Source organism: Epinephelus lanceolatus, chromosome 15, assembly GCF_041903045.1.
Source record: "Epinephelus lanceolatus isolate andai-2023 chromosome 15, ASM4190304v1, whole genome shotgun sequence".
NCBI lineage: Eukaryota > Metazoa > Chordata > Actinopteri > Perciformes > Serranidae > Epinephelus > Epinephelus lanceolatus.
In genome coordinates this window covers 19,961,174-19,986,293 of record NC_135748.1, presented here as the reverse complement: position 1 = coordinate 19,986,293, position 25,120 = coordinate 19,961,174, and the positions used below count along the sequence as shown (strand labels likewise).

The 25,120-nt window shown below is 43.5% G+C and overlaps 1 protein-coding gene and 1 long non-coding RNA gene across 2 annotated transcripts in view; one reads left to right on the top strand and one right to left on the bottom strand.

Annotated features, from left to right (window-relative positions):
* Positions 1 to 25,120, top strand: part of LOC117267185 (latent-transforming growth factor beta-binding protein 2-like) — a 101,747-nt gene that overhangs the window by 23,135 nt on the left and 53,492 nt on the right. Inside the window, exons 4-8 of the mRNA XM_078175028.1 lie at positions 13,834 to 14,087; positions 15,087 to 15,278; positions 18,137 to 18,337; positions 20,617 to 20,912; positions 22,632 to 22,734. Of these exons, the coding sequence (XP_078031154.1) occupies positions 13,834 to 14,087; positions 15,087 to 15,278; positions 18,137 to 18,337; positions 20,617 to 20,912; positions 22,632 to 22,734 (1,046 nt within the window). The remainder of the gene's footprint in view (positions 1 to 13,833; positions 14,088 to 15,086; positions 15,279 to 18,136; positions 18,338 to 20,616; positions 20,913 to 22,631; positions 22,735 to 25,120) is intronic.
* On the bottom strand, positions 12,091 to 15,379 carry LOC144466960 (uncharacterized). Its single transcript, XR_013493351.1, has 3 exons — positions 15,322 to 15,379; positions 15,100 to 15,180; positions 12,091 to 12,157 (listed from the first exon to the last, which is right to left on the bottom strand). It is a non-coding gene; the product is annotated as an uncharacterized LOC144466960 (long non-coding RNA).

Here is a 25,120-nt window from a genome sequence, read left to right as displayed (position 1 = left end):
AAAATAGGCATATCCTATATATGCAGCTGGCAAACAAATATCTGTTTCCTACTTTGACCAAATGTGTTTCACTGCAAACCAGCGTTTCCTGTGAGTGCTGTGCTCAGCAGTAGTGAAAGGCTTGTCCCTGTCAGCACGAGATCCTGTAGATCACAGCTAGTCTGTCAGCTCCCAGTATGAAGGTCAGGGCCAGTGGTGAACACTCCTGGCTATGCTGAAACTGTGATAACGCACAGAGGATGTATTCAGCACCTCCTATGAGTCCTTCATAGCAACTCCATACCCCCACCGTTCTCTGACATCAGACTCGTCTGCAGGAAACAGAGCAGGGCAGAGCAGGATGTGTGTGCAGTAAGCGGGTTGTCCCTCCAAAAGGTCATCTCTTTCTGGTCTCTGTTACATAATCAGACTGGGGACAGCTGGCAGCAGCTACCTGGATAACAGAGCTGTACAGTGGTACTGCATACAGTCAGAGGATTTTTTTGTAGTAGATCTTAAACATACAGGATATTTGATAACTAGATTATAAACTGAATTAAATGACACATCAAAGACTGTGTATTATGGAGACAAGGAACCGTGGAGTTCGTCATTAGCGTTATTATTTAAATATATATATGTTAAAGCCAGAAAACTATGACTAGATATGTTCATCAACAACCTTTTTTTTTTTTGGCTAAGTCAAGATGATGACGAGACAGCACTGACTTAATGTGTTTTTTTATCATATAATGATAAGATAAAGTCAATGTGGTTTACATTTGACTAAAATGACAAAATTATTGGTAAAGACTAGATTTACTGAAATGTTCAATATTGTCTGATGACTAAAAAGATGAAAATGTCAACAGTTTTGATTGACTAAAAGTGTTAACTATTTTAGTTTTAGACTAAACCAACACTAAAACAGTTATGGTTGTCTGTGACTAAAATAAAACTAAAGTGCCCCAAAGCAGGCAAGGTTGATGAAAAATGGCACAAACTAACAAGGACATCTGACACAGGACTAAGACTCAAACCAAATTTAAAAAAAAATTGAAGACATAATTTACACAAGTTTAAGCCAGTCCCTCAAAGAGTGCGCCAGGGTTTGAAGCCAGTTTTCGTGGTGGCCAGACAGTGGAATAACAATTTCTTGGTCTGTCACTTGATGTCATTGGACCCAAAAAGACTCTTTTCCATAGACACATTGTGAAGGAGATGTCTGTAAATCAGTGGATACATTTTTACGAGCCTTACAATCCCTTCGAAATGACTCATTTCAGTCGGGATTTGATCTATTTGGTTAAGGGCAGCCTGATACTGATTTTTTTCAACTGATACAGATAACCGACAATTGCCTGCTTCTCATGGCCGATACCATAATATAATATAATTTTTTTGATTTTAAAAATAAGTTCATAACCTGTAGTTTGAGAACATCTGAGGGTAAAAAAGGCTAAGATGTAGTAAGATAATATGAATGATTTAATATTCCATAGCCCGGCCCTAACCAAATCTGACATCACTACTGGGAGCACAACAAAAACAAAGAACAGTTCTGACTCTCCCATGTTGGCAGGTCCACGTTATATTCACTCATGCCATCTCACTGTCCTACCATAGACTAGCCCACAACTTCCAGGTAGAATAGTGATGCAGTATTGATTCACCTCACACATTAACACTCACCTCAAACAACAACATTGTCAGTGTAGAAGTTGAGGGCAGAGGCTGAGCAGGTGCAGTCAGGCAGGGGACATGCTCCAGACTGGGTCGCCAGGTGATGATACATATTAAGGGCTAACTGTAGCATCACACGGCTAGCAGTTATTAATGGGTTTAACGTCAGGGTTGAGTCTTTTGTGTGTGAGTTTGTTGGGGCTGTTTAAAGGCTCTGTGCTGGATGTGAGCCCCTGCAGCTGTGTTAGCTTGTGCTAACACTCTGGAGACGGTCTTATAGCGCAGACCTATTTAATGGCAGCATGAAGTTTGCTGATCTTGTAGGGAGTCTGGCAGTAGGGGATCAGTCCCCCAATGGGAACATGTTCCTCTGAAACTGTGGAAATCTTTCACACTAGACACATGTTTTGCTCTTGTATTGGTCTGATATATATTGTGCATCCTTAATTTGGTTTGATAACATTTCAAAAGCCTAGAAGAGTCACAATTAAATCATTTTGTCCCTCTTCATTGTTAGCGGAGGGCTAAACCGGAAGTTAGCCACTCAGCTGGTGGAAATTAGCAGCATGTCTTGCAAAAGTCTGTAGTGCACTTGCTTTATGGGCCCAACCATGCCAAATATTTGTGTAATTTTTCCTGGGGTAATCAAGATTTATTGGCTTCATGCGCCACTGAGCAACTTTCATAGGAATGAACAAGGCCCCGCCTCCAATACTGTATACAGTTCTTTATATGCATAAAGCGCAAAGGTGGTATTCCCCACTGCTCCACGTTCATTCATTTCAATGAGGCCACTGTGTTGTCAGAAATAGGGTTCTGACTAGAAAGACTACAGGTCATCCCAGCAAAAAAGTTGAACGTGGTCTACCTTTGCCAGGAAATCAAGCGAACATTATCCGGCAAGTTTTAAGTACCCCAGTTATCCCTTGCCTCATGTTAACTTACGTAAGAATGATTCCGATAAGCTCCACACAGTGAGGTAAACATAATCACAATTTTGGGAAAAGGGAGCACTGGTGTTGAATAGGTAGAAGAGTTGGTCTCAACAGCTTGTGCTGAGGTATTGGATTGGAAGAGAGAATGTTGGAGCAGAGTGTCTTTATTTGTCACCACTGGTTCTCTATTTTAAGTGTTTCAAATTTAATTTGAATGCATCAATGTCTCTGCAATATGCTTCAGGGATGATTACAAATGTGGTCACACCCAGTAACATATTGGGATGTTGAAGAAAAACAAAAACACCCAGTGACATGGACTCTTAAGAGGATGATGCATATGACTTTCTCTGCATTAACTGTTATGCTTATATCAGCTCCACCGTTTGCCTGGTGACTAATAGGGCTGGCGGTTATGTGGATTGTTGACTCAAGGCTGTGCACATAGCCACACAGCCGTTTCTCAGAGGAAACTGTGGTCACAGTGGGAGTTCTCCATGTTAATCATGGATCACTGGTTGCTTTCACTCCCACTCCAGACAAAACCACACCACCAGCACTGACGGGAGCCACCATCAAAATCCTCTAGGTGACCTCAGCACCTGTAGAGAAATATTGTTCTACTATCATCACCAATGTTCTCGGTAGTAGTGATCACTGAAGAATCGGAGGTATCAAGTGTAACAGAGCTTGAATAAAATATGATCATAAACATTGACAGGGGGGAGTGGAAATTCGCTCAACAAGTTTCTCATAACTCAGTTGAGAGGATAATAAATTAACAGAGTTGCACAAACCCCACAGTAGCTTTCCATCTCGTAATACTCTTGATGCCTTCGACTTTGATCAGATATGTGTGTTCTTAAGACTAAAATATATTTCTAAACATTCAGCCTGGGAAAGTTTTCCTACTGTACCACCTGGCAGTCTGCTTTGCTACTCAAAGAGGACGTGTCCAGAATCATCCTCTTGTCTCTCTTTTTGGCTGCTGCCAAACAGAGGAGGCCTGCAGATGGGGAGCCGCACTGAAGAAGAGAAGAGGGGTAAAGTGCAGGGTAATTCCCACAGGTTGTATGTGCTGCTCTCTGCTGAATAGGGCTCTATCTTGCTTCTAAACCAGGCATATGACAGTGTGTCTAGAGGTGTGATTTGTGTCCCAGTGTGGGCAGACTGGGAATGAACTTAAACGGGGTCAGGTTAACTGCAGCTTTTGGATTGCAGGCGTGTTTGTGTTGCGTGCTGGTGCTACTAACTTTACCTTTGCCCTGCTCCCATGCCCTGGTGTATTTTCACTTGAGATATGAATGGGTTAGGGCTTTCCGGAGCATGGCTGCACATCCTCTGCCACAGTATGGTGGCGTTAGGGGGAATGTTGTGTACCTCCATGCCTCAGCTGACTCAACTGTGGAAGCTATCCTGTCCTCAGGTGAACTCTCAACATGTTAGAATAAGGCGACAGAAGTGTTACATTTTGCATAACATATGATGATAGCAAATGAACCAACACTGATTCAGCATATGTTTCATAATATGTGTGTCTAAATGTACTGTAGAGTTTTGACTGTGAGCAAGCTTAACACACAACAATATGGACCGAGCCAGGCCAGGAAGAGTTGGTGTGTTTCTTTCTACAAACCCAGAGCCAAACGAGTCCCATGAGTGTTTGGCTTCCTGCTAGGCCAGAGGGAACAAAGGACCATAGAGAACTCAGCGTGGGACAGATATGTCTTTCTCTCTCTCCATCCCAACTCTCCAAAGCCCCATCCGAAACACGCTCTCTGAGCCGCAGTGCCAGGGAGCTCGGCATCCACAGCCAAATCCTTCTCATCAAGCAGGCCTGTGCAGATGCAGCTGTCGGAGGGACAAATACTGTACGGCAGTTATAGGAAGAGGGGCGCCTATCCCAGAATGCACTCCAAGCCTCCAGCTCCGGAGCTGGGGCAGATGGAGACAGCATCAATCAGGCTCATCTCCCAGATATGGGACATGGTGTTGAAAAGCATGAATTAGCTGTATGGCCGTGAGTGGAACCACTTAATCCAATCAGTTGTCAGGATGTAGGATTCCTGTGGGGCAACCATACACATCCCACACACATGAATTTCTTCTTTCTTATCCAGACGTCGAAACTCAACTTTCTGTTGGCCTTCTTTATGTCTGCACTTTCCCCTTGTGTTCTACGTGAACCTCTGGTAAAGCTTTTATTGCTTTTAAAACCAGTGTTACAGATCTGTTCAAAAATTCCCCCAATCACGTCTCTTATTGGAAACCCTCTTTGGCTCATTGTCAAAGCAGTCTGACATGTGACACTGACCAGCGTAGGCATATCCTCAGTCAGCACTTTGTAATGGCTCTTCCTGCTGACCTGTCTTGTGGCATTTTACTAAGTGAATGATCAGAGCAACTACAATAAACTGGAGAGTATTGAATAGCCTCTCAGCTCACCATGTCTCCAGGCATTTTGATTCTGGCCCCTGAACCGCAGCAACCACACTGCTTTGCTTCCATCCTGATTCAGGCCTTTCTGGATTTCTTAGAGCTCGAAAACCTCCACTTTATAAAACCTGAGGTGAAAACAGACAGGTTGGCACTGCTACCGCCCCCCTGGAGATGGAAAGGAAACTGTTTATTTCACAGCTTTTGGCCTGTGATTGAGTAGACGGCAGTAGTCATATGTTTTGATCACGTAGTTCCCGAAAACCTCAATGAGGTTAAATTTACAGAAAATCTATTTTCATGCAGGCGGTAAGGGAAGTTATACCTATAAAATCAAGTGGAACTTCATCTCTTCATTTGTCTGTGTAGCATTTTGGCTGATTCAAGTAATAGTCTTTGCTAAATACATTTCTCAAGAACCTACGCTGCTTTCAATTCAGCGCTGGACCCAGTTGTTGCTCTAATATAAGCCTCATCCCCCGGGGCGAGAAAAAAAAACTTTCTGAGTCAATCCAGCTAAACTGTAATTCATTTTACCCAGGCTCTGGCTGCTACTAGCGGGATTCCTGGAAGGCCGTCCAGACAGAGAGAACATGATTTAATCCAGCCTCAGTGGCTGGTGCGATAAGCCCTCAGACACACCCAGATTTTCACAAAGGGAAATATTCTGCCAGGACCCACAATTATCCAAGTCATAATGACTAGAGATGTTATCAAAGAGTGACTGGGTCTTAATTGCTCACTGATGTTTGTCCTTATGCAGCCACGTATATGAGAAGAACATGTCCTTGTTTCGGGAGAAAGGAGCTTATCATTAAAGCTCTGCACATGTTTCTGTGACTAGGTGTTTTCCTGTTATTCCTAGTTTATAGTATGGGACACATTTGACTACTGGCACTCCTGGCAACGTTAAAGTGCATTTCCATGGAGCATTCAGACAAAATGTCACCACTTTGTATTTTTTGTCTATTTTGACTATTCACTGAGCACTAGGAGATGACATTATTCATTCATTATTCATGTATCCATGAATAAAATCTGTTGTTTGTTGTCTGTTTGGGCGGACATATTCTTTTGATTTTGACCAGTCCTTTCTCCTCTTGTGATGCCTTAGGGCCTGTGTCCACGTTGCTTTTTTTTTTCTGCGCACCAGCATCTTTTTTCAATTGTTTCCAATGAGGAGAGAGCGAGAAAAAAGCGGCATGGCCAGCGTCTTTTTTCAGAGTGCTTCAGCTTTTCTGTGCGGCCACTTCAATCACCTCTAGTTGAAAATCTCAGATTGGCGCTGGTGTCATCACTGTTGCTTCTTGAGCTATTGTCTATCCCAAGCTATACGATAGGTGTCAGAATCAATCACAGCAAAGACAGAAAAGCTCATTTGTGGGAGCAGATCTGCCAGACACTGAATGTTGCCGGTGAGTGTTGTACTTTATTACTGTACGCGTTTTATGGTTGTTGTTAACTGTGTAGTCAGCCCTCTGTTAACTATCCTTACGTTAGCTACCTAGCTAATATTAATGTCAGGATAGTTGTCATAGGAACAAAAAACCCACATGTAGCACACACAGGCCCCTGCTGTAACATACATATAAGCAAATATATATTTAATGCAAGTTCTTTAAAGAAACAATTCAACATAAAGGTGGGCGATTTGGACAGAATCTTTTATCTAATCTCTTTATTTATTATGGTACATAATACATCATGGTAACAGTATATCTCATACAGTAATTGTTCTGCAAAATTCAATTAAGGAATGGTTTAAAATAAACGTACTTCATCAGGTTTGATTCTTTTCTTCTTTTTGGAACTTCTATACAAAAAAAAAAAAAAACACCCCGCATGGACAACATTTGAGTTACAAGTATGACTCAAAACAGTAAAACTAAAAGTCTTTCAAAATGGAAGCTTGTAAGTTCCTGGGAACAATCAATTCAAGTGTTACAGGTTTCTATATTTCGTTACCTTGCGAGGCAGTGGGATTTGTAAGATCACGTGAGAATCCCGAGATCACATGAGAATCCAGCCCTGATTAGCTACATAACCTGCCCCGAATACAGTAGGTCCTGTGGTAGAAAAGGTGTTCCCAAATCTCTACCAGTGCACACTTTTCTACTGTCACACAGTACCAGTACAATATTTAGGGTAGTATACTTAGAGTATCTGCTTGGTATCAGTCTTCTTATCTAACGCTGCAAGAAAGAGAATATGTATTTCCCAAACTGTCTACTCCTTTAAAACAACATAAACCCCAAGAGTTTTTCAGTGAGTTTTAACAATGTGATTCACAATTACCTTGCAAAACAAGTTGTGAGAGTAACCAGTGTTGTTTAAAACATTTACTACAGAGATTAAACATTCGCAAAAAGCTATAATTTTGGGTGACTTTAATACGACAGAGGCTGGTGTTGAGTTATTTTTGAATTTCAAACCAACACAAACTTCACCACCATGCCATTGCGTGACCTTGTTGCTATGCGGACACACAGCACACACAACAACAGCATAATGAAAATGCCCTTGGGGTTGTTGGATATTATATTTATTGGTGCATGCTAAGGTTCAAACCTCAGGATTTTATTGAAAGAAACACACAGGGACCTCAGTGGCAGATGATGAATGGATAAGGGCGTTTTGCATAAAGCCTGAGGAATGAGATGCGTGACCACAGCAGGGTTTGACCACTGGTGGTACAGATGGTTTGGTGCGCTGACTGGGTGGGTAAGAGAGGATTAATTCTCTCTCAGCCCGCAGAGACTTCTTTCACCTCCTAAAATACACCGCGGCTGTTAAGACAGACCGAATTCTGAATTAAACTTTTCCCCTCTTTGCCTGTGGGCCCTGAGAGCTAGATCAAATATGGGAAAACAACCAAAGTAAAAACAAAATAGACTTAAAATATCCAATTAGTAATTAATTTCTTATCATGAATCAGATGTAGAAGCTGACTTTTTGCCAATTCAAATTCTGGAGCAAACAAGTCATACTTGGAACAGGAATCCCGGTCAAACAATGATAATATCTTTGCTGCTAATCTGGAATGTTTTCTCTCTTCTTAGCTACATTGTAGCTAATGTCTTGGACGCCTCAGAGATTCATAACACTTTGGGGCTTTGAATAGCAAAACATGAACAAGAGTCAAGTGTGTATGTCTTTGCTAATGTTCTTGAATAACACCTCCTGGGACTGATTTCAACAGTCTGCGCTCTCCTTCCTTGTCTGCAAGCTCTGGTCTGCAAAATGTGGAGCACCATCTGTTGTTGAACTTCTTGCTGAAAAACATCTTTCTCTCTTGACAGTCTCAAATTTAATATCAAGAGAAGAAAGATACATTATCTATCCATTTCAAGGTGTTTCCCAGTTTAATAGTGCCCCCTCTGAAAAATATAGTCTTTTTGGAAAGTCGTTCAGCTGTGTGGTTTATTCTTAATCTCTTAACTGTTGCTTTGCCACTTGGTAGGCAACATTTAAAAGCTTTGGAATGGGGCCAATCTGCTTTGCTACATCCAAAAACTGTTGGTGCCCCTCACACTGTGCTCTGTAAAGCTCTTTGACTGCAAAAGTGCATGTCCCAAATACGCTCATAAATCTCCTTTTCCTTTGTTGCCAGCAGTGTTTGCAGTGGTTGAGCAGTACAACGTTTTCATTGTTTCGGCTGCTATTTGCACAATTTTTTCGATTCCTGCTGTTCCCTCCAGTTAAACTGATGATCTGCATGTCCGAGCGTAAGCTTTGAAATGAACAATGGTCTTGAATGCTTTCTCTGAATGAGATGAATGTGTGTAAACTATGATTTACACTTGGCCTTTGATGACCGTCATTTACTTTCCCATTTACCAAGTAGCCCTTAAATTGCCCCAATTATGTGTGGTTCTTATGTAATAGGGGGTTTTTGGCTGACGCTCTACGTTGGAAAGAGGTAAATGGAACCATTAAACATTTTGTTTAAATAAAAAGAATAATGACTTGATTTTCCTCGGCAGGATAGAGCGACTCTTGTGTTGATTGGTCATAAACCCGCTGATGGTTCCAGAGGTTTGCCACTCGTCACTCTGAAGGTCAAGTCCAGTCCAACACAAAGAGAACTGAGACGGGACAAAGTGACAAGGCTGGGAGCTATCGGGTTGTGTGGTGTGACCCAGACTGCGATGCTCATGCCAGACACCTCTGCCTGCTGTCAGACTGTCTTGTTTAGACAGTCTGCTCAAAGCCAAATGGCTCCATCTAACAACCAGACGAGCTCTTCATATCAGTCTATTTTCTGCATTAGCTGCTATAAGCCAACAATCTGAGCCATTAGATGTGGGTTCGGACTTTGGTATTCTCAAACAAATCAAAATGAAAAATGAGCTTTGCCAAGGTAGACTTGTGCTGGGCTTGAAGTGCTGCGAGGGCTGGTGAAAAACCATTTAATATCGCAGTCCTCTCCAACCTACTTGGCATCCTCAGCCCAGAGAAACTAGGTTCTCTGTCTGAAATACATTAGTTGTGTCTGACAAGTATGCTTTATTTCACATAGAGATTTATAGAGAGAGAAGATAATGAAAGCACCTCCGAGACTGAACTGTTAGTGAATGAATCAGCTGTGGCCCATACGTTACTGTGCAATGCTTCACATAAACACTGTTCTGGCCTAGTCATGCAGAGTGGGCTACGGAGATGGTTTAAGATGTAAACAATTCCTGAAGATCTGGGTCACTACGTTTATGTGTGTGTGAATATTTTGGGTGAACAGATTATAAGATAAATCCAGAATTTCTTTTTGGAGGCTCCTGTTTCCCAGTGGGCAACTCACAGAAACAACAGTCACCACTGGGATGATGGGAAGTAGTGTTTTCCAGGCCCCCACTACGGAGGTTTCCTGGCACTTAAAAAAAGCCACTTAACCGAATTTCTCTATGTAACCCCCCCAAACGCACTCTCATCAAAACTTCAAAGTACACCTAGCATTTTGCTTGGCAGTGTAATTCTTTGGTTTTTATGTACAGCATCAGCAGAAGCTCAGAGATCAGAGGGTTTGCAGCCTTTTTGACTGTCCTCCAGTTCTTGGTCCTGGCTTGACTCTGTGCTGTTTGAGCTCCAGAACTACCTCCTCTCCAACTCATCTGGGTCAAGGGGCGCGGCTGGAACTGCCATTCATGCTGCCTGTCATGCCTTCATGAGAACTAATATTCACATGTCGTAATGCAGCGACGACTTCAAAGATAAGTACCGACTGAGCGCCAGATAACACTTTCGCAACTCACTGGAAGCTATACAGTTATTTCATGCGCAGTGTGGACTCTTGGCCATCGTTGTGATTTGTAATTTCCTCAAATGTGATGAGGTTTGGTTTTAATTGCTTTTCATACATAAGAAGTGAGTGATGATGAGTGGAGTTGGACAGCGCCAATGGCTTTATGTCTCAGTTAGAGGCCTCTGTTGCTATCAGATATAAACTGATGCTTTGATCAAGTGTTTGGACTTATTAGAGTTTAAGGACTGATTGTTTCTCTTTGAATGTAATTATTGAGGAAATGTTCTCAACACGAAATGATACATGAAATACACCCAGTTAAACCTCACGCCATATACAATCTGACTCTCCCTAATGTAATCAGTGTCTGAATGATTTGGCCTCAGTAATTTGACATGATGTCTATCTGTCTGTCATACTATCTTTCTTTGCTGATGCTAATAGAAGATTATACAACAAAGAGATACTGAGCAAACAAAGCCATTTTGTCTTTATGTGTACGGTATATATTTAGTTTGGTAAACCCCACAAAGCATTAGCAGTAGCTCAAGTTGGCTGGCTGACTCAACAGTTACTAGAAATTGTCTCAGTTGTTAGGTAGTAACTAAGATTTGGCCTACTTGCTAGAATAGTTAAGTAGGTTTCATTACATGTGTGTGTCTGATGGTGTGACTGAAACCGAGTGCCAACCTCCAGGGCTGAAAAATGAAGCCAGCGCAGAAGTGCCAAAAGCTGCAGTTCTTTGAACAGCCACTTGAGGCTGGCTCCAGAAGTGAGTCAATCCCCATTAACCCCCAGTGTTAACATGCCCAACTTAACAGCAGAAATAAACATGTTCATAATCTGGTACAAAAACAGTTTTGGTTTCTATACCTAATTTCCCTCTTCATGACAACTGTATAGGGGTGGATTTATACAAAACATACTTGTTTACATTTTATTAAGGCTTAAAGTTATGCATAATTAAGGGCTGGCCATTTTGAGTGACAGGCTGTCTGTTGCTACTGTTCTTGGCTTCTTAGTCAGATCCACCCCTTCCTCCTGCACAGTGCCAGACTTTTTTAATCCAAATATGGTCACTTCTGGCTCCAAAAATCCAAGATGGCGACGACAGTAATGCCAAACTCGAGGCCTCAAAATGGGAGCCCACAAACCAACGAATGGGTGACGTCACAGTAGCTACGTCCATTATTTGTCTGTGTTCCAAACACAACATTTCAGAAAACACAACTTTGAGTATAACATCAGTGTTGTTTTGGCTGCTGTACAGACCCCACACATTTCCATGGAAAGGGAGATAACACTAGCGAAAAGAGTTTTATTTTGGAAGAAAATTGCCCCATAATATGAATACATTTATCTTGTATACTTGTACATTTATACATGTTATCTTTTATTTTGTCTGTAACTGTTGTATTGCAATATTTCAATCGTGGGTGAGCTTTACCATCATTATTTGAGGTAAAACTCTCATGTAATATTGCTTAAGTCCAACAATAATAACTTCATAGTAATAAGGACCACTAAACTCACAACTTTAAAATATATAAACTATGTTAGCAGAATAAATTCAATATATTTTTCCAATCATTTTTCTTTTTCTCATTTCTGTCTTTGGACCATATGCTCATTCAGCAGCTCTCCTATCAGCACCATCAGAGATTTAATTAAAGCTGTATGGCCATCATTTGATATCCAAAACATTTTCCCCATCTGTCTGTTCAAACCATGTTCCATGCAATCTTGGCAGAGGTCTTCAAAATTGCTTTCAAGTCACCCAGAACATGGCGGGGGAATGGTTCCTCCTTGGATCGCCGGGGCCTTGAAGTTCCTAATGATGACATCAAACATGCAGAGTGAGTCGTGCTTGCCCTCGCCGGCCTCTGATCTGCAGGCAGAGAGGGCAGCGGTGAGCTCATGATGGGAGGAAGTCACTTTGCCATTGAAAGTGAGAGAGACAGAAAGAGCAACATCTGGCTGAGCCGAGGAAGTGAGGCAGGATGGTTGCAGGCCAGGTGTCACAGTTAGCGATGGAAAAACCCACTCATAATCTGGAGTGGACGGTGTAGCTGGGTCAGCCACCTCCTGTAAGTCCTCACTACCTTGACACCAGAACCTCTTGTTTCCCCGTGTCACATCCTATCTCCGGGCCCCGCCTTGGAGATTCAGGATCTGGGTCAGCAGCTGTCAGCTATAGGTGCTGCCTGTTGTCTTTCGAAAAAGATGACGTGAGAGACCATTATCAAATGTTTGTCTCCCTTTTCATTTAGTGTCCCGTTCCCTTGGCAGCAGGAATGTGGTTTCTGAATAAAGAGGCATGCATTGGCTTGTGCTACATCTAGCACAGCTGGGACAGGGTGTGTATGTGTGTGTGCAAGCATGTGTGTGTACACGTATGCATTTTTGTGCAGCGCGCACATGTGTTTATTTGTCTGATTATCGTCTGTGGGTCCAAAGAGCTCATTCAGTGTGTAAATACGTGGTGTGTGGCTAAAAACCACATGTAATAAATGTTAATGCATGGTTTATATCCTCATTTGGGGTTTGATTACACCCCAATTACCTTACAGGGCCACAGGTGTGCTTTGTAGAGCTGTTCTTCTGATCTATCCGGCACAGTTCATCTTTGTCTTGCTCTGCTGACTGTCTGTCTGGGCTGATCAGTGGGATCCAGATGTTTTTCGCAGGGCTGAATCCCAGCACTCCCCGAGCTTTTCTTACACCCCCAGAGCCAAGGTAGGAACGTCTGCCTGTCTGTCTGAGTGGCACGCGCCTCCCCCAGGTCGCTCACATGAGCTCAGCTTCCAGGTCGCGCAACACAGCTCTCAGTAATTGACCCAAATCAAATGCTCACCGGTAAAAAACGTGCCCCTCGCAGCCCTGGACGAGCTTTGTTCTTGACCCTAGTTTTAATACTTCCTCCAGCCCGGTGCAGCGTGCAGGATGTTGCTCCCTGGTTGGCCACAGTCAGACAGAACAGGGAGTTCATAATCTAGTCAAGCAGACACAATGGGTGATGGAAAGGTTTAGTAGTCCTGATGGAAAGATCTAATGTGTTTAATCACACACTTTTCTCTGAGGCCAACCACACACAGACGCACACACAAACTGAAACCTGTGAGTCTTATTCCCTTTGGTTGCCTGATCCTTTATTTTTTGGTTAATCAGTGATGAAAAATCTTCTCTTGCAAAATGTCTTTAATGTCAAACAGAATCTTTTCATTAATTAGCAAAGGGTCACGGCTCTGTGGCTTACAGCAGATGTTAGTTGAGAAACCCTTTGTGCTTAAAGAATGATATGGTATTATTAATTTGATTAAAACAAAATTATTTCCAAATCATTGCGTCTCATCTATAAAATCAATTAAGCAAAGCTATGACCTAAGACAGCATGTTTGTCTCGCAGGAATATTATTTTCTGCTTCACACACTGACCACGCTTAAATGGATTTCACGGTGATGCACGTACATTGCTGATGGGTGTTTCAGTGTGAGTGTGTACGTGTGTGGGACATTAACGTTTGGCTGAGGTCATATGTTTATGGTCTTGTGATGATGTGACAGGACCCAAGTGAGACGGGGACCCCCTGACTCCTCCCCTCAGCAGACTGGGACCTCCCGCACTGTGAAACGATATCCATCATCCTCTGGGCCTATAACCTCCAACGCTCTACCCAGTGGCAATGGCTACGCAAACGGACACAGCAGTGAACACAGGAACTGGCATGGATACAGGAACGGGCATGGCTATAACACCCACAGGCCTACCAGCGACAGCCAGCTGCACGGCCAGTACAACAATGCATTATTACCCCCAGGTAAGAACTAAAAACGTATCTATTACACACTGTAAAAAGAATATCATAAAACTTGGATCTGGTCTCACTTTACATGCATACTTAACATTTCCACTCTCCTTAGCCACGTCAAAACAAACACGACCTATTATGGCTCAATTCACAGACATACATACACATGTATGGTGTCATCGTTGAATGGAACATTAGCCACAGGAAAAAAAATTGGCAGCTTCCCAGGCTTCACTTCCCTTCTTCCACTGTCCAACCACCCCACCCCCCTCTGTGGTCTGCATCACACCAGACAGACAGACGTTTGATATGAAAGCTGCATATACTATGTAAGCGTGTGTGTGTGTGTGTGTGTGTGTGTGTGTGTGTGTGTGCTCTGCTGGCCCACAATCCGCTGGAGGGGAGTGTGTGTGTGTATTCTTGTGTGTTGATGCTTTGATATCTTTGGGAATCTGCCCTGTCACCTCTCCGACATGACAGGCACTGAACCCTGGCGCCTCTACCCACAACAAAAAGAAATGTGATCTTGTCTTTCCTAATTTTTTATTCTCCCTTCACTACTTCATCTTCCTCTGATCCACCATCCAGCATACACAGCTGTCTGCTGTTCAGGCTTCTCTTGTTTTTTAGTCCTGTACCACAGCAACGGCTGTTGAACTGCTTCCCACCATTACACAATGTTAACTTGCACTCAGGCTCTCTTTTTTTTTTTTGTCTCCTTCACACATACACACATCCAAAACACCTTCTCCCCAAGATAAAGGGCTTGGAGGCAAGCCTGATACCTAATAGTATTCTTTCCCCCATTTGTTGGCGTGTGGCGCATCGCTCATTCAGCTGCAGCGTGCCACTGCCCAGCCGTCAGCACACACCCTCGCACACTTATAAACCTCCCTTTGCCCAGACGGGGAGTGTGTCACAGTGAGGCTGAAGGAGGAAGGATGCAGCTCGTCTCCAGTCTGTCTCTGCTACTGCTCCCGCTCACCCAGGTGTGTGTGTGTTTTCCAGGGGCCAACCTCACCTCCAATTTGGACCGCATCAAGATCGTCTTCACACCCATGGTGTGCCGCAGGGTGTGCAGCGACGGGCACTGCTACAACAACTGTGAGAAGGGAGACATCACAACAGTCTACAGTGAGACCTCGCAGCAGCAGCACCAGCAACAGCAACAGCAGCCAAAGAACCAGGGCTTCCGTCTCTGTGAGTGTCAACTTTTGGGCCTCCGATTATCATTAACCCTTACCTTTCTTGCCTGCTTGCCATCCTTCTTCTTCTTCTCCTCTCCTCTCCTCTCCTTCACTGCCTCTCTTGTTTACTTCTCTGATTCTCACACACTTTTCCTGTGTCTCCATCCTACTTGCTTATTTCTTTTTTATGGGGTGAGCTTGACAAAATGGGTTCCCAGTGGCATGCTGTCTGCTCTGAATACCAGCCTCAAAGAGGAGGCAGAGTGGTGGAGATTAAAGCTGAGAGCTACGTTAAAAACTCTCACTGTCAAAGAGAAAGAGAGTCAGGGAAAAGTGGGAGAGATGGGGGTAGACCAGATTAAAAGCGGGCTCTGTAATAGGGGGCTAATCTCCCCCTCGCACACACACACACACACACGTGGAGCTGGTGGTCCCACGCTCCCAACACTTAGCCCCATCTCTTTGCGGTTTACACCTCGCGGTTGGCCCCGCCGTTAACCATTTTACGTGCTCCCTGGGAGAGCAGGAATGAATGAAAGAGGAGAGGGAGAGGCAGAAAGGGAGAAAGAGTAGCAGCATGAACAGGATTTTATAGGGATTACATTAAACCTTCCATTTATCCGGGGGGCTTTGCTCCAAATTCACACAGGAGTGTCCATGGGAAGGGAAGGGGCGGTCAATGCCAAGGGTAGGGTCGTACCCCGGCATGTTTCTTAGTTTTCTCATCAGTTTTAAGGGTCCAGCTAAGGCTCAGCCTAATTACCACTTGTGGATTAGAGGGTGCACATACCACACACATACACACACAAGCCCTCTTCAGTCACATAAATACAAACTCACACATGCAACCAACTTTCACTTAAGTGCACCAGGCTCTTTGGGGAGGACCTAGCTGACTTATGAATATATAAACAGGTTGATGTTGCAGATTTATGTGCCCATTAATGGGGTTTTGGAACATGGCGTAGATACTCCAAACACTTCAGCGTCCTGGCAGAGGCCTTCCCCAAGATTACATTCCTGGCACCTCCACGCCTTCCTGAGCAGCGGGTTTGTTTTTATCCCCCATTTTTATTCTCGAGAGATCTCCCTTCATTATACAAAAGCATGTGTTAAAGAGTGCGTTAAAAAGAGATTGCGTTGCCATTTAGGCTTGCATCCTGTTATTGCTTGGGGTGTGCGTGTTCGTCGAGGAATGTCAAGTGGACAGCAAACAGTTATCTCATGCTGTTGTTATGTTCCCTACACGGTGCAGTAAAATCTGGCTGGGTAATTATAACAGGCTCCCTTGATACGCACCCTGTGTACAGCACTTACTTTAAAGCCTGATATTAGATTGAGTAGAAGTCTGTTTATTGAGTGAGAAGTGTGTGCGTGTGTTTGGTTGTTAGAGGTTGTTAAATGGACAGACAGATAGGCAGACAGGGAGCGTGGCGCGCAGTCGACAGTAGGTTGTTGTCTAAGAATAGTTCCTGCCCCATGCCGGAGTGGGACTGGCTTGAAACAGAGCAGCGCAGACCTGCATCCCACATTGAGAGGATTTAATAGCCTCCTTGAGCTGATAATTTAGCCAGCATGTCTAATCAGAGGAGGCCTTCCTGTGTGTGCGGACACCAACGCTGGACCTTTCTCTTTTTCCGCATCTTTATTTCTCGTGCAACTTATTTCCTCATTCTCTTTCCATCAGTCTCTTTTCTGTTTTCAATCTATTCACATTCTCCTCTCATAATCCCTTTCATTCCCCGTTACTCTTCTATTCTTATTCCATCCCTCCCTCTCTTCATCCTGCAGTCTCAATGTTATTAATGTTATGTGACAGGGAGCTCATTCCCTACATGCCATAGAAACTCTCCAGCGTCTGTCTGTTCCCTGTTTGCACCCTATTAGTGTGTTACTGTCTGTCTCATTGAGACAGAGAGGATGCAACTCATGGCATGTTTGCATCACTAGCGTTCTCTTTCATCCAATAGTATATGGGCCATCCATATCTCCAGCTGTCTTGTAAAGCAGTCCTCATATTCACGGTGCGGTGGTGCTGCTGAGCCTGAGAGGTGCTTCACTTTTTCATTCTTCGTGCCCCAAAATGGTGCTTTTCTTATTCGTCACGGTTGGATAGATTTTTTTCATTTGATAGTCTTTGATGTTTTGAGTTAGGGGAGGTCAGATCAGAGCGAATCTGTAGATGGGAGCAGGCCCAGGTATGTAGGGTGCTGGGCTGGCACCCATCCTGTATGCCAAAAGATAAGGCCAGTGAAAGGGCTGTTAAAGCAGTAATGTCAGACACCATCTGGACAGTGCTGGCCTTTCCTCTCTTTCTCTCCACATGGTGAATTGCAAACTATAAATCAACGTATATGGTTCAGAGCCAGTTGCCCTACTTTGAAATTTTCTCCAAGATGTGATAGTTTGGGAAATTTGCATTGTTTTCCTGCTGCCAGCCAGGCAAGTGTTCAATACAGATGTCCGTGCACTTGTTTTAAAACAGGATGAATCACCAGTCATCACCACGCACAGGAGTATGTAATTACTGATGTGAGGCAAAACATGCAAGTGAAAGAGATGCGGCACAGGACCCTCAGGATAAAGTTGAAACTGGTGTCTGGTTGGACCAAAGAGAACAGCATGACCATTGCTAACCGTTTGCAAACAAAGCCTGTCCACATGAAGCCTCGGTACATGCCCTTCCTATTAGGACTACCCCTTCTGTTTCTCATTAACGGATCCTTGTGCATGAGGATGCATAAATCTGCGCAATTAATTGTGGCGTGTTGTGTACGCAAACAAATCTTTCACTTCTAAAACCTCTTCATATTTTTCTCTTTACCTCTGACACACCCCGCCCCTGTGTTTCTCTCTTTATCCTCTCTGCAGATTTCTGTCAGATACCCTGTCTTAATGGAGGGCGATGTATCGGCAGGGACCAGTGCTGGTGTCCATCAAACTCAACAGGGAAGTTTTGCCACCTGCCAGCCCCGACTCCTGCCAGAACTGCCCCTAACAAGGATGTCAGCTCCCAGGGATCTAAATCTCCCTCCCACTCTATGTACACTCTACCACTGTCTAATCAGCAAGGTAATCCCCCAGCATTGTGGCCAATGTCCATTCATACCAGGAAGTAGAACAGCAAAATTCACTGGAACCGCTTGTAGGGATAGTTAACGTAGCTGGCACACTAGTTATTAACGTGCTAGTGCTAGTCAGTCTCAATATCTTTTGTATTTGTACTGATCTGTTTACAGCCTTCATACTGAAGATGGAAAAAGATATTCTCCAACTGACATGCTTGATTAATGTCAACCTCAGCTCCAGCTCACTTCCCGTCTCATAATAATTTTGGCAGCTTTTTCAGATTTAGTCTTGACTTTAGAACAACATGCTCATTAGTTTTATTATTATTATTATCCTTTGATTTTAGTCCAGTTTTAGTCAACAAAAGTTATTATATTTTAGTCAACTTTATATGCTTAGTTAACAATAAGACTTATCCTTCACTGTTACAGATTGCTAACTTACTGTGGCATAAATTGCAGGTCGGTGCTCTTTAAAGTGTCCCCTGAGGCTGGTTGTAATCTTCCTTCCTAATTTGTGGCCACAAGGATCTCTCCGTCTCCCACTGCCACAGGGCATTGTGTTTTCACGTCTCTCAAATTATGAATAAAGTGTGTCCAAAGATCCATTCTGTTTTTCCCAACTAAATCCTCTTTTGCGTTGAAGCCATCATGTTGTTGTCATTAACTCGCTGTTGGTTTGGATCATCATCACCTGTATTGTTGGTAATCTGCACACATCCCTCAAACAATTCAAGCAGTGACATTGCTTTTATTTTGACAGACAGACTAGACACACAATTGGAGGGAAAGTTCCGATTCCATTCCAGTTTGAATGTCTGATAGTCCACCACTAACATTTTAGTCCTATCTTGTCTCGTCAATGAACACAAAACATATATATTCTCATAGTTCTCACTATTTAAGATCTGTTTGTAGCTCGTGAACGTCTTGCCTTAGTCATGGAAAAAAAAGGTTGTTGATGAACACTTTTCATTATAGTTTTCGTTAATGAAAGTTGACTGTTCTGTGAATCATTCCTCTTCTGTAGAGTTGTTTATACTCTAGCAGAGGAGGGTTAAATAAGGAATGGTGCATCACCGCTAGCTTGTTCCATTCTGGATTCTCTGGCTCTTCGTTCCTCCAAAAGTCAGCACTGTGAAGACGAGTTGCTATTGGTTGGTCACAAAAGATTTATTCCCCTGATTGCAGCTATTCCAGGGAAATTAATTTTACTGGGAAATTCCACTTTTTTAAAGGCTGGTGTGACGGGGCCTTTATGCTTTGCCAGTTGCTCCACTTCTCCTTCTTATCACAGTTCATGCTTTTTAAGACTACTCCTTGATTTTCAGCACCCTGTAGTGCTCTGCCTATGCTGGCCAGCAGCGGAGGTCAGACTCTATTTTGAGCATAATAGATAATGGATGACTCAGTGGAAGTCCTCATATTGTTCACACAATGCTGCTTTTATCAAACAGAGGTGGTTATTAGAAACAGAGCAAGGCCACATCATGAAGTTATACTGTAAGACTGAATGTAGAATATTTACTCACTTTCCATTTCTTCTGATATTCTTTTTTTTTATTTCCTCCTTGCTCAGCATCTCGCTCGAACAGTAAGTAGAAGCAGAAGCTTTGTCTTAGATAATCTAAATTCCACTATTCCATCCTTCACTTTGAATTAAATTAAATAATGGTAATTAAATGACATGAGTACAGTATGTGTATTGTCATGTCACACAAAGAAATAATCTGTCCTGTTTGTATGGTTTATATATACACTCTGTTTCATGTCCAGAACTCTTGATAAGTTCTATTTCTTCTCCTTGGACTCTCCCTGCCGTCTGACTGCGCGACTATGATTCATGAGTGTGGGTCAGGATTCTGGGAAAAAACCCTGGCACTCCCTGAAGATAGATGCTTCCCCTCTGTCAGAGGGACAAAAGAGCTCATTCTCGGCATTGCAACATCTTCTCGGCTCTTCAACAAATCTGTTTTCGGTCTTTAAGATGATTTGATTTAAACCAGAGAATCCAAAACTCTTTGTGTTGTTGTTGTTTCGCCGTATCTTAATAGTGTCTTCATTGCCGGGAATTCCCCATGTAGATCTCATAACTCAGTGATGAAGCAAGCTAAGTGTGTGTTGAACAAGTTTGTGCAGGATGTTAGCTGATAGCTCGCAAACTGCAGTATGTATATACAGGTTTTATCCCTTGGCTGACAATGCTTCCACTTACACTATCCAAAATTTGAAACTATAAACTATCCTCTATATTGTATAAACTGCGGGTCTCTCCTTTTCCAGTGTCTCTCCACCCATCCTTGGTGAACGTCCACATTCAGCACCCTCCAGATGCCGAAATCCAGATCCACCAAGTTGCTCGGGTCCAGCCTGGGCAGAGACCGGCGACCACAGATGGGGCTCACTCTGTCCAGCAGCGCTCCCAGCCTGGAAATGAACATGAACCCATCAATGAGCAAAGCAGCAGGCAGCCACACACCAGTGGGAATGGGAATGGGAATGGGAATGGCCACACCAGATCACAAAACCGTCAGAACGGACACATTGGAAGATGCTTTCAGGAAACATTTGATGGACAGGTATTGTGTGAAATCATTAAGTCCACTAGCTGACAGAGGCATCAGTCTTAATACTTAACCCTTAAGTCTCAAGTTAGTCCCAAGTTACTCTGATGAGGATCAAACAAGCCATGTAGAGTCTCTGCTAAACATCGAGTGAGACAATTAAGTCATTGCTCAGGTCAAGCAAGTCACAAGTCAAGCTAATAAGTTAGCTACGAAAACACATTCATATACTTTTCTTGTGTTTGACATAATCCTTGAATCCAAATCTTATTATTTTTTTCACTAGTCCCCTCCATGATAGCAGCCTCATGAGTTGGCCTCTGCTTGTCTGCTGCGTCCTAGTAGGTTGCCAGGTTTCCGCACATTCCACTAGGAATCACCCAATCAAAACAAAACGCAACTTCTCAATATCTAGAAATATCCAGTCCTCTCGAATCATTTCTAAGTCTAAGTCAAGTCTTAAGTCATCACTACAAGTCGAACCTAAGTCAAGTCTTTTATCAGTGTTAGTCAAGCAAGTCTCAAGTCTTCAAATTTGCAACTCATGTGGCTCAAGTCCCCCACCTCTACTAGCTAATGTAAGCCACCTGGTGTATCCTAGCCCATCGTAGGTGTTGACACCAGTGAGTGAAGGTGTTGTTTTACCACAGATACCATTATGTTCTCCTTCCGTCACCCTCTCTGATTGCTGCTGTCTCAAACAGGAAGTGGGCCTGTGGCTATGATTTATATCATGTCCAGGATTTATGAGCCCTGACCACACTGGTCATCTCAGGTTCCACCAGTTTCCCAACATAAGTTGTCATGTGTAAGGATGCATTCAGAGCATAAAGGTTAAGCTTAGAAATCCAGCCCATGTGGTCCTGTAATGGGAAGACTTTCATAGTGTGTACAGTATCATGCATACAATATGGCACGCACTGCAGATTTACTGTCCTCTGCATGGTCGGGGTAATGTACGTATGTCACAACAGACATGCATCAAAGGGAAAAAGAAGTTAGGAAAGGGAAGTGCTTAAATGGCAGTGCGTGAGTTTGGGTAATCTGAGTCTTAATACAGCATATGTTTTCTTGGCTGTGATAAGGTGTTGTGATTGACTCTTAGCGTTTATGTTTGCAGTTGCAACAACACAAAAATCTGCAGTTGAGTTGTTTTTGCCAGCAATATTCCTTGAACAAGTTTGTTTGTGCTGATTTGCAGTTCCTATTTTCTCTACTCTGGTTTCACAGAGAGCTTGAAATTAAACCCTCTAGTCACATTGATTTTTCAGAACCCCAAAAGAACTACCCCAGAGAAGGAACGTACAAAAGTTTTTGCCGGTAGTTTTCCCTCTTCTCCTGCCAGTATGCCAGTTTGGTGTTCTCCAGATGAATGTCCTCTCTGTTGCCTCTTTAGTTTCATAATTCTCTATTGGCCAAAAATCCAATAAGTATGGCCTGATATCAATCTCTCTTCACAATTAGCCAAGTGCCTTAATAAGGCATGCCAGGAGGTTCATAGTTGTTCTTCAGACTCACTGCTTATGTGCTCCTCCTACTAACCAGTCTCAGATGTGTCTGGTTCACTCTGTCCTTGCAGATAGGTATACACGCACATTCTGACACAAACACACTTACAAATCCTGCCTTAGCCAACACACACACATATCACAAACAAGCACGCATGCACAAACATGTAACACTCCGTTCTCAGAACTCGTTTCATAGATTTGACGCAGATGTGTGTTGTTGTAGTGTGGCAAGCCCCTGCCAGGCCTAACCAAACAGGATGATTGCTGTGGAAGCGTGGGCGCCTCCTGGGGTCTCAACAAGTGCCAAAAGTGTCCGACCAAACCAGGTAAGCCCTCCTGACTCAAGCCATCAGATCTGAGCAATTTTTTGTTCCGCTCTGTTCCATTACATTCTTAAATCTAATCTATTTCTAATCTGGTCTAAATCTGTTGGTATTATTTTCTGTTGTGCTTTTGGTATGTTGAGCTCTCGCTTTTCTTATGCTGTTATTCACATCAGTTCAAAACAACACGATGCAGCTGGGTTCTGCTGTATATTAAGGTGTTTAGTCAGTGATGCCTGTTATATTCCTAAGCAGCAGTTGTTTGTGCTTGGTGGATTTTTACAGCATTTATCACAGGCCTAAACAATGCTGATGACTGATGAGGATTAGCGCACAGCAGCCTTCATTAGAATCCTCAGAGGCGGCTGTGTGACTCGGCCATGCACTCAGTTGTAAAAATGAAGCTGTTTTCGCTTGCATAAAAGTCAAAACTGGGAAGCAAATGAAAACACATTTAGCACCAAGATGAGAGCCTGGCAGGAGTGCCACCCTGCCTGCGGGCAGATTGAGCCAACGTGGCCTTGAAAGAGTGAGGAAATGAACAGCCGCAGTTCGGCTGCTTCCCAACCAGAGCTGCGGTAGGTTTCGGGAAACAGCAGGAGGGCGGTTGCACGCCGGCAGGCAGGGTGGGTGGTGACACCCTTCACTGTAGATGGAGACTTTTACTCGGCCTGACAGCTCTGCGTGTCATTTTGAGGGGTGTGATTAGGTCCTGTTGCGCTCGTGCAGGACTCGCTATTAAGAGCCTCATGGGAAGCAGCTTTGGTGGCACATGGGGACATTTCCTTGCATTCTCACATAGAGTCATATTATGGCCGTGCCCGCAGATGTCAGTTGGCTGTCAAAGGCCTCATACCCTGTTTAATGTCTGACGGGACCTTAATCAGAAGCAGACATCATCCCTCACTGTCTCCATCTATCATAGATGCCGATCCATTCCTTTCGCTCCCGCTCTCTATCTCCCTCGGCATGCCAGATTCCTAAGTCCCCGGCACGATCTCTTTTGGCTCCCAGATGTTTTCCTCTGCTGTCTCCTTTGAAGTTTCGGGGAGAAACAGAATGAATACCCCATTTGCTCATTTTTGTGGTTGTTTTGGGGGGCACCGTACTGTAAGCCAGGGGTCCCAGGTCACACGCAGACAGGGAAGACAGGATAGAGAATGAAACAGAGGAAAAATTAAGTCAAAATGAAGTCATGAAGTATGTCCCAGAAGTCTTGGAGGGAGCTTTAATAAGAGAAATGCTTTGAATTCCTCCAGAGTGTTATTGTTCTCAGTTTAGACACTTGGCTAGATGTTTCAGCTGCATTCCTCCCTTACTGGCCACGACGTATGCTTTCTTAGACAGGAATGATATATCACCTGGAGACAACAGCCCCTGAAAAACGATGCTGTCCTTTTTATTTCAGAGTGAATGGGTCAGTTGTCGGCTTGCAGCGTGGGGAAAAGCCATATAGTGTTATAAGAGTCTCCTGTGTCTCTTGTTGAGTATGTGGTAATGATGTCATGAAAGCCCAGTTTGTATTTAGGGGTGTAATGCTACCATTGGTCAGTTTATAGCTGGTTACAGAATGCACTGTTGACTGAGAGGGAGCATTGCTACTTCATTTTCTTTATTACTTTTATAGATGATGCCAACATGACCACATTATGATGGCGACATACAGTTCTGTTTTAGTAAGCCTTGCTAGATTTACTTCAGGTATCCCTATTATCCTATTGTGGGCCCATTCTGCCCCCACATCACTGTTACCATACTTGTATCAGCCTCATTGATGTAGTGACTAATCAGCACAGTGCTTTGTCCAAGAACTAGTGGTGATGAAGGCCGACTGTTGCATCGCCCCATGCCTATGTCTTGGTCAGAAAGTTGCACTTGAACACAACGCAAAGACTGCAGCCTACGGCCAACTAGCACATACGTTCTGCACCTGTGTGAGAGGAAATAACTCTCCATACCAGCAGGCGGTGGTAGTTTGTATTCATCATTCAAAAAGGGAAATTGTGAGACCGACAGGACAGATTCTAGATGCTAGCTGATGTTGAAAGAACAAATTATATTTACTGTGCACAACTGAAAAATAACACAAACAATTACAAACCATTTCTGCTAAAGAGCTCAAAGGCTAACAATATAATCTCGCACCCTCTTCACTGAAGCTGTTTGCTTGCTTTGCTCACTTCTGTTTCTCCTCTTCTGCACTGAACTGCCAATTAGAGTTATGTCACTCACTCACTGATGGGCTCCGCCATCTCCAACACCGATTCAAATGCTGAATCGGTGTATAAACAGCAGACAAGGCCCGACTAGTGGCAGTGGTGCAGGATACACTGCAAAAACTAGGGCAGCAGATGCCCCTCAACGGCCGAATGTTGGCTTGGTGTGTCAG